Source organism: Aulonocara sp. 'chitande type north' Nkhata Bay, linkage group LG15, assembly GCF_057382095.1.
Source record: "Aulonocara sp. 'chitande type north' Nkhata Bay isolate Kocher_YH1m ecotype deep benthic linkage group LG15, A_spYH_male_GT1.1, whole genome shotgun sequence".
NCBI classification, from domain to species: Eukaryota; Metazoa; Chordata; class Actinopteri; order Cichliformes; family Cichlidae; genus Aulonocara; species Aulonocara sp. 'chitande type north' Nkhata Bay.
The window spans coordinates 36055821-36065485 of NC_141358.1; the positions used below are offsets into that span (position 1 = coordinate 36055821).

General features: G+C 38.1%; 1 protein-coding gene and 1 long non-coding RNA gene across 2 annotated transcripts; both read left to right on the forward strand.

The window, feature by feature from the left end:
• The first annotated feature begins 1895 nt into the window (after window positions 1-1895).
• LOC147313558 (uncharacterized) lies at window positions 1896-2696 on the forward strand. Its single transcript, XR_015124949.1, has 3 exons — window positions 1896-2176; window positions 2263-2379; window positions 2511-2696. It is a non-coding gene; the product is annotated as an uncharacterized LOC147313558 (long non-coding RNA).
• A 2428-nt stretch (window positions 2697-5124) lies between these two features.
• Window positions 5125-9664, forward strand: LOC147313559 (N-acetyllactosaminide beta-1,3-N-acetylglucosaminyltransferase 3-like). The gene is made up of 2 exons (XM_086263210.1): window positions 5125-5343; window positions 5589-9664. Exon 2 carries the CDS (start codon window positions 5599-5601, stop codon window positions 6733-6735), a length of 1137 nt encoding a protein of 378 aa, XP_086119336.1. The 5' UTR covers window positions 5125-5343; window positions 5589-5598; the 3' UTR covers window positions 6736-9664.
• Window position 9665: the final 1 nt, after the last annotated feature.

The following is a 9665-nucleotide window of genomic DNA, read 5'->3' on the forward strand; positions in this document are numbered from 1 at the left end:
TGCTCTTTGAGACAATGATATGTAGTCAGGAAACGCTGGTCTGATCAGTATAACACCAGTCTACTTCCTGAAACACAATCCTCCTGAGTACATAGTATATATTGTGCAACTGTAGATTAGTAGACTGGTTGTTGGTTCAGTGTATAACTAAGTGCCTCGTGTAAAAGTCAGATACGTCACCCACGCATAGAATAAAGTGCATCATGAAAATATTTGTGATTGGATAAATGAGGTCTCTAGTAAAATTAGATTGCATTTTCTATTTCCTTCTATTATCTTCTTCCTCGTTTACCTTTAAAGAATAAAGATAAAAGGGCCTCTTTATTCTTTGCAAGATAATATGATTTTACAAAAGCTTGAGATTTGCAGCATTTGTTAAGTTCCCGCCACAACAATTCAGTCGACTTGAAGTGCATGGTGTTGCAATGGTTCAGCTAGACTTTGACTGAATCATTGCAATGCCTTGATTTTTGTTTTTCAGACATGTGGTTATTGATTTGCTTAGGATCACTGTGATGTTGCACAACACAATTTCAATCAAGCTCTTGTTATCAGACAGAGGGCCTCACATTTGACTCTAAAATACCTTGGTATAAAGGAGTTCATGTTCACCTCAGTGTCTGCAAGGTGCCCAGGTCCTGTGGCTGGAAAGCAAGCCCTAATCATCACCTCCCCACCCCTGTGCTGACAGGTGGTAAGAGGTGTTTGTGTTGATGTGCTGGTTTTGTCCAAAGTGGTGTTGTCCATTATGTCCAAACATTTCCACTTTGGCCTCGTCTCTCCAAAGGACACTGCTCCAGAAGTCTTTGTGTAATATGTCTTACACTGTTGTTCATTTGAGGAGGAGAATCTGGTTGGAACCAGTTGTGTTGTACTGAGTTTTATTATCATATTTAAAACCTTAAATTAAAGAAACAATGTAGTTTCTTTATCTTACGATTGCACAAGCAATGTTACACCTATTCTGCCATACTGGATCTTGATCTATATATTCTCCTCTAATGCTCATGAAATAACTAAAATGTGGAAATGGATTAATCAAACTGTCATGGTCCTCGGCCTCTGAACCAGTATTTTCAGTGTGTTCTATTTTTCTTGGATTTAAGAAATTATATTCTCTTTCCTAGAGCTTCTCAGTTCATTAGTTTCTTTATCTGTTCCCTGTGTCTGGGTCTCCCTCCCTGCTTTTGTTTCCTTCTTTTAATTTGATAGTCCCTTATCCCCTGTGTGTTATGCTATGCTTTGCCTTCCTCGGTTCATTGGTGGATTTAGTTCACTTGTGTGTTTTCCATCTCCCTGATTACCCAGGGTATATTTTAGCTCTCTGTCTCCTCTTGTCATTTGTCGCAAACTCCATCATGTTGAATGTCTGCCTCGTGTTTCAGTCTCCTAGTTGATTATTAAGTTGATTATTACTTCCGTTCCCAGTTTCCTCCTTGTCTCCTAGTCTGTAGTTTTCCTTTAAGCAATAAAGCTGCTTTTGAGTTCAGTTCTGCCTCTGAGTCCTGCATACTGGCTCCACAAACAGCTTTAAATGACACAAATGTGAAAACATTAGAAACATTTTTTTTATTACAGTGGAAAAACAGTCCATATAAACGTAACGCAAAAAGTAAGGAAATCTGCTATTCTGCTATTCAGTCTTGTTTGGCGTCCTAATTTCACACACGATTTTTACAACTCAACCATTTCAGAGTGTTGAGCAAGAAGATTGGTATAAAGGAAACACAAACATGGCAACAAAACAAGCTCTGAAAGTCATTTTAATCTGAACCAAAAACCACTGTCAGTAGTGATGGGACGTTCTGTATCGAGGTTTCGGAGCGTGTGTTGAGTAATGGAGGGGGCGTTTCCGCGATGCGCGTATCGAGGCTTGCTTCATTTATGGGAGGAGCTGAAAATGATGACGTGCGAAGCCTCGCTGCCCGGCTGTACCACGTGACTGGTTCATGAAGCGATTCCAACTTTTTCGCGAGATATGACAGCGATATAAACCCCTCAGACTTCATTCAAAAATGTGGGTGTTTGATGGAGAGTTGCGGTTAGTGAGAGTTTGGAGACAGTTTGGAGGTTTATGAGAGTGAGGAGAGAAAGTCAGGAGAGAATGGAGCCAGCTAAGAAGAGGAGGATGTCCTCCCCTGTGTGGGAACATTTTGATCTTATTCCTCCCAACAAGGTATGTAAATTTCTACAGAAGATGTGTTTTCATAATACTGATGGTGCAATACAATTTATGTTAAGCTGTCTTGACTTTTGTACAAGGTGAAGTGTTTGCTATGTGCCAGGGAGCTGGGATATAACAACAACACCTCATCCATGCTTAGGCACTACAGAGCTTTGCATGAGAATAAGGGAACACCGATTGTGGAGCAAGACCAGGTGAGCCATCAAATGCAATGATAATATAGCATGCAGTAATGTTACTAAATGATATAACAATATTATACAACTGTTATAAGTTACGTGTGTGATATTTATATTTGTCCTTTGTCTTTATTGTCTTTCCTCAGGAGAACAATCTCAAATAGATGAAGACCTGGTCAGCATGGTGATTGAGGACTCACAGCCATTTAGCATTGTGGAGGACAAAGGATTCAAAAGATTTGTTAAATCATTAAATCCCAGCTATGTTCTCCCCACTAAAAAGGTCATAAAAGCAGTGAAAATTTAGTTTTTACAGAATAAAATGTGAACAGGCAGGACTGCTGTCCATACCTCAACGTTACAAAAGCACAACCACTGTCCACACCCCAACCACACCTCACCTCACAGTAAATGATCATTTCCATTTTAAGCATTTCCAAATAATCATTTTCCATACTGCCAGTATAAATATACACAGTATACTGCCATCACTACAATATAGATGTTTTACACACTCCTTTTGTTGTTGACATTTACAGGCTGTGTGCAAAAGGCCACACTCTTCAAATTCATGCCAACTAATATTTTTACGTCCAGTAGGTGTCCTACTAGAGCAAATGAAGCTTCAAGAAGCTTTGCGCTGGGATGAACCAATTGGATGAAAAGCTTCAGTGCTTCATGAAGCTTCATCTGCCCATCACTAACTGCCAGGGCTCTGTGTGCGGGCAGGTGGAAATGTGGATCCAAATGCAGGACTCCGAGACAAAATGTAACTGAAAACCACAGCTTTTATTGCTGGCATGAAACAAAAACAGAAACCAAACAGGAACACACAGGCAGGATCTGAGGGTACGACGCAACACTGAGCACAGGAAAACACAGGGCTAATATACACAGGGTGGTAATCAGGGAATGGACAACAGGAGGGAGACACAGCTGGGAGAAATGGGACTAACGAGACAGGGGAGCAGTAGAACTGAACACACTCACATGAGACACAGACCTTCACAATAAAACATGAAACAACAAATCCTTAAACACGGATAAACAGAAACATGAAACTCTAATAATAATAATCATCATCACCACCACAAACACTACAAGAGAATAAGAAAACAATCCATAATGCAAAAACACACCAAAACAAAACAACTCAAAATACTGGGTCAAACTGGCCCAGAACCGTGACAACCACAGCACTTTGGACAGTATGTGAATGAAAAAACAAACAAATAAATACAAATTTTTTTATACAAAATGTCTCAACTTTTATTTTTATTAACAATTACAGCACTGACAGTTCAGTTTAATGTGGCTTTTTCCTGCATCTAAGTGGGCACCTGCCTGTGCTGGTTCAGCTTGTTTGAGCTCTCCTTATTTAAAAACAGCCAAATACTTTATACATAAACTTTCAAGTTTAATTTCAGTATTTCAATATTTCCATCTTTTACAAATCAAACAATCAGCTAAACTTGAAAACCATCAGCAAAACAAGCAGAAGATTAGTACAAAAAAATAAATAAAAATCAGTGCAGTCCCAAACAGTCATTAACCCTCTAAGACCCAGCATATCAAAAAACTAAGATTTTTTGGAACTGAGATGTTTATTAACCCTGATGACAAAATCCATAACAATTCTTTTGCTATATTGTGTTGTGTTTGATATATTTTTATTATTATATTTATTATATATTTTTTGTATTGCATATGATACACTGGTCATTTTTGGCAACTTTTTGTTAACAACAATGTTCATTTTAGACAAAAAAAATTATGGCAAGTATTGATCATGTTAATGAGATAGAGGTCTCAGAATCTCATGAATCAAATATGATACAAAGGGCATTATAGGTTTAGGGTTTTTTTTTTTAAAAGCCAAGTACTTTATATGTAAACTTTCAAGTTTAATATTAATATTTAATCTTTTAGTAGTAGTACACTCGAAGGCCATCAGAAGGTAGCATTGGAATCGTTTTATGATTTTCATCTTTTAGAAATCAAACAATCAGCTAAGCTTGAAAATCGTCAACAAAACAGTCTAGTACAAAAATTAAATAAAAATGAGGTCAGTCCCAAACAGTCATTAGGTGAAACAGGGTTGTTTTGGTGTGTTGTCAGCTAATCACATTTACCCAAGTGCAGTTTGTAAGTGCGGAGGGTGGAGAGAATTAAGAGGCCTGGGTAAGAAAAATAAAAACTAGAGAGAAGAGTACTGAGGCCATGGTGAAGAGAAAGAGTGAATAGCATGGAGAGTGTGCTTTTCTGTCTGTTTATCAGAACCTTAAAACCTGTAAATCTAGCCCTTTTTAAATACATATATTATTAAATGTGGGAGTGCACAGTCTATCCCATTAAAATATTTGAAAACGTCAGAGCAGATATATTTCTTTATCAAGTCAAGTCAAGTCAAGTCAAGTCAAGTTTATTTATAGAGCACATTTAAAAACAACCAAGGCTGACCAAAGTGCTGTACAGTAAATACAGATAAAAATACAATAGAACACAATTTCGTAATAACACCTCGCTGATAAAAATAAAATAAAAATATATAAAACAAATAAATTAAACCTTTCTAAAAGCCAATGAAAAGAGGTGAGTTTTAAGAGTGGTTTTAAAAGTTTCTAGGCTTTTGGAGAGTCTGACGTGAGGAGGTAAACTGTTCCACATCCTGTCTACGTTAATGCAAGCACCGCCTAGTCGGCTCGGTGCAACCCTCATATCTTTGGGCGCAAGAACAAACATCCGTTCTTGCAGCTATGAGGTTTAAGGTGTGGCAGCAGACAGAATAAAATCTTTTTTAGGAAGTGACTAGCTTACATTTAAACTATACAGAAACTGCAAAACTAAACTGTGAATTTTGAATTCTCAAGTGATCAACATACTATGCCTGTCCTGGGAAATTGAAACTTGGATTAAATCTGGATTTTGATGAAGCTAATCAGACAATTATCACATTTCACCACATCTCACTGCATTAAGGTTTGTATGAGTTAATGTGGTTATTATTTTAAAAATATAAATATATGTGTCACCTGTTGATATTATAGCAAAAGATGAATCTATTTTCATCAACCTGACAGTTAGAGAAAACTGAAATGAGGTCGGTGAGTCAGTAACTGATTTGTTCCTCGGCTGTGCCTTAGTAATTACTTGTCCTAATGGTTTTGATGCGTACCTTTTTTGCTGTTATTGTTGTTAGAGTTCTTCCTTGTTTTGGTTTGCAGAGTTTAAAGGATGAGAATAAGAAAGTCAAAAAATCTCCCGATAGCTGGAGTTCTTTTTTTATTGATTTTCCTTCTTTGGAGGGTTGGATTTTTCCACCGTGGGTTTGACTTTGTACCTGTGACTACCAGAAGCAAAGGCGTTCAAAAGAAGACACCTATGAAAAACTCTCATATGTCCTCGTGGCCAAAATGTCAACAAAACACATCTACCGCCAACATCCCAGGATTCCAAACACTTCCTCAGCATATCAAAGATTTCCTCTACTATCGCCACTGTCGCCACTTCCCCATGCTACTGGACATTCCGGACAAATGTGGAGGAGCTGATAAATCTGGAGAAGTCTTTCTTCTTCTGGTCATTAAAAGCTCTCCGGGGAACTATGAACGCAGAGAGGTGCTGCGCAAAACGTGGGGTGAAGAGAGGTTACACAACGGTGTGTGGATTCGACGGATCTTCATCTCAGGAACGACAGAGAGCGGGTTTGAGAAGGAAAGGCTGAACAAACTCCTGGAGCTGGAGCAACAGGAGCACAACGACATCCTCCAATGGGATTTCAGTGACACATTTTACAACCTTACATTGAAGCAGATACTCTTTCTTGAATGGATGGAAAGGAACTGTCCCAATGCCCACTTCCTGTTGAATGGTGATGACGACGTCTTTGCCAACACAGACAACATGGTCGAGTATCTGCAAAGCCTCAAGGACAATGACGGAAGCCAGCACCTCTTTACTGGCCATCTTATCCAGGGAAAAGGGCCTATTAGAGGGAATAACAGCAAGTACTATATTCCTGTTCAGGTGCATGAGTCCGACTCATACCCTCCTTACTGTGGGGGTGCAGGCTACCTCCTGTCTCACTATACAGCTTTGGTCATATACAAAATGTCAAAATCCATTAACCTTCTTCCCATTGATGACGTTTACATGGGGATATGTCTGGCCAAAGCAGGACTTGGTCCTGTGTCCCACATGGGCTTCAAGACTGCTGGATTGCACATCCCATCAAATAAAGTGGATCTTTATGACCCCTGTTATTACAAAGACTTTTTACTAGTACACAGATTTCTCCCGGCTAGGATGTATTTTATGTGGCATAAAATACACGATCCTAATCTAAAATGTGGCGATAGTAGCAATCGCTGAAGATTCATATTTTCTTTGACTTTTGTCAATACTGTGTTTGTTATAGCATCTCAGAAAAACTGTAGTGCTTTGCTTAAGTGAAAACTTCAAAGACATTTTAAGTAGCATTTCGATGCAAGTAAATGGCCTGTATTTGTATAGCGCTTTACTTAGTCCCGAAGGACCCCAAAGCGCTTTACACTACCCATTCACACATAAGTAAAAGCAGTTTTATCACAATTATGGTTGAGTAACAGCACAGAAGAATTATTACCCACTATTATTCTGTCAAAGGCTTGGTAAGATAAAACTATGGAGTCAAAGGTAATGAGAGATAGAGAGAACACTGTGAAAAACAAATTTGTATGTACTTTTTGGTACTTCTCTCTAGTCTTTGTTGTGGTTTATTTCTAATACGAATATAATAATACAAGTTTTGTAAGAGAGAGTCACTTTTAAGAATAATGTCTAACAGCTGACATCTGTGTAAGTCGACCCATGTCAAACTGGTTTGAATGTATTGGGTTAATCATTGTATCAGTCAGTCATAAATGTATTGGGGTGAAATTAAGATAAAATCAAAATACTGAAAAAAAACAAGCATGTCTTGAAATTCTGAATTATATTAATATACTTATATGTAAATATACTTACTTTATTTCTACCACTGTGTGTAACTGGACTATAAGCTTTAAGAATTTCATACAAGTCAGGAATGCAAAACACAGTGTATTACAGTGTACACTGAAGAAAATACAATATTGCATTAAAAAATCTGCACATTTTTAAGCTTAAGTTTCTGTAATATTTCAAACCCGTTCAGACACAGCTAAAACTTAAACAAGCTGCTTTTCAGCCTTACATTCTCCTTCAGTCACTGGCAAAAGCAAAAAGTGCAAATTATTCTGAAATAATACTTAATACATATTAAAGATGGCACGATACCACTTTTTTATGTCCAATACCGATATCATAAATTTGGATATCGGCCGATACCGATATGAATCCGATATAGTGAGTTTTTTAATCAATATAACTGTTTTTTTAATATCTTGCTGCTTTTTGTATAAGTTCATACTCAAGTTAAAAAACAAACAAACAAACATTAAAGCTATTCTGTTATACCTGTATGCAAAAAATACACTGCACCCAAAATATTTAATAGTTCAGCAAAACTGATCAATCTAAAAAACTTAAACCTACTCCATCCTTCCTATTCTGGTATTTTAAAGAGTAAGCAACCTAACTAATAGGCTTCTAAAACTCCCAGCAAAAAAAAAAAAAAAATAGGGAACCACCCCCACCTCATGATGCTTAATCAAAATAATCAACTTTAATTTGATGCAGTGTGAAAACAAATGCACAGAAATCAATTATTTTTCAAGAGTAATTAAATAGATTCAACATCTTTCTTCAACAGAATTGCAGACTGCACAGATGGTATCTTCCCAAAGGAAAAAGTACTACAGCTTACTAGGGTATATTAGACTTAATAGTTACTATATACAGTAATGGACTTCTATACATTTTACATCAGATTAAAACTTTGGGTGTAAGATTCAGATAATTATTTATTAAAAGCTAGACATTTTAAACGAGAATAAGAACGTATTTCTTTGTGCCCCCCTTTCCCTGTTAATGCCCTACCTGGCCCCCTGGCAAAACTTTGCTAGACCCGCCCCTGCACAGTTACCAGATGTCAGCGTAAAAAAGGATCCTGGTGTTATTTGTCTCTCAGAAACAGTTCATAACTTCCCTTTAACTCATTCAAGTCACCTAAAAGGTAAACCTGTTTCTCCATCACCTGTTCAGCTCTGATGATTCAGTAAGGACATCTCCTGGTTTCATCTTCATGTTTCCCTCTCACCAGATATACAAACCGATATCATGACCAGCAGCTTTACAGCTGTGGCTCCAGCAAACATCAGCTGATACTTGAAATTAATATTAAATAAACTCTAACAACAGCTGATAAAGCTTAAACTTGCAGCTGTTGTTTAACACGACATCCGCTGGTTTCCTCTTTCTGGCGCTGTCATGGTCTCCGTGCCTGCCCGGTCGGCCCCACAAGGCTACATTTGCTGTTTCTGTTCTCTCCCTCTCTGCCTGGGCGGAGCTCACTGTGGGCTCCCGCCCTTGGCCCACACACACACCTGACAACAATCACCTGTCATCACCGGGAGCACTATTTGAGGCTGGAACACAGATCCTCTCGTCGCTGGATGATTGTACTACTGACATCTCTCCTCCTGCCTCCCCTTTCCCTCATCCACCTGCTGCCTCCACCACTTGCTAATGTTACTGAATCTGTGGAAGCTCTGTGATAGCCACCCCCAAACAACTGAGTTATTTTTACACACTGGCCAGCATCTGACCAATCCACCACCTTTCATTATTTATACCGTTAACAGAAAAAAATAAAAAATCATCGGCCCATAAAAACGAAAAATCACCATTGCCCGGTGGGCCGATGGCCAGTCCAGCTATGAGCAGAGGGAGAGAGAGAGGCAGTCGCTCCATATATCCGTTGTTAAGCTTAACGCTGGAATGCTTTATAAACATTCAGAGATGAAGTTACACACTTGCTTTACTTCTCTCTGGGATCATTTCCTCGGAGATGAAATGCTGGATTGGTAGCGAGGCTACAAATACACACGGTCCATCTCTAATACATACATACATACATATATATATATTTTTTTTTACCACATAAACTTATTATTATTATTATTATTAGCTTTATATAAGCTTGTCCAGCTTGTCTTTCTCCCGCTCATCTCAAAAAACACATTTTGATTTAGGAAAAGAGCTTTATTTATGCTTTGCTGCATCTTTCGTAAGTGCGATCAACGCATGAACACAGAGAACTAAAGTTACATCCAGGTAACATATATTTTTCATCTACTTTTAAAACGTTGTGAACGTTCTGAGCTACGGAACACTTACAACGC

What these genes read in the sequence shown, in the direction of transcription:
- LOC147313559 (XM_086263210.1), top strand. Translation starts at nt 5,599, where the DNA reads ATGAGAATAAGAAAGTCAAAAAATCTCCCGATAGCTGGAGTTCTTTTT.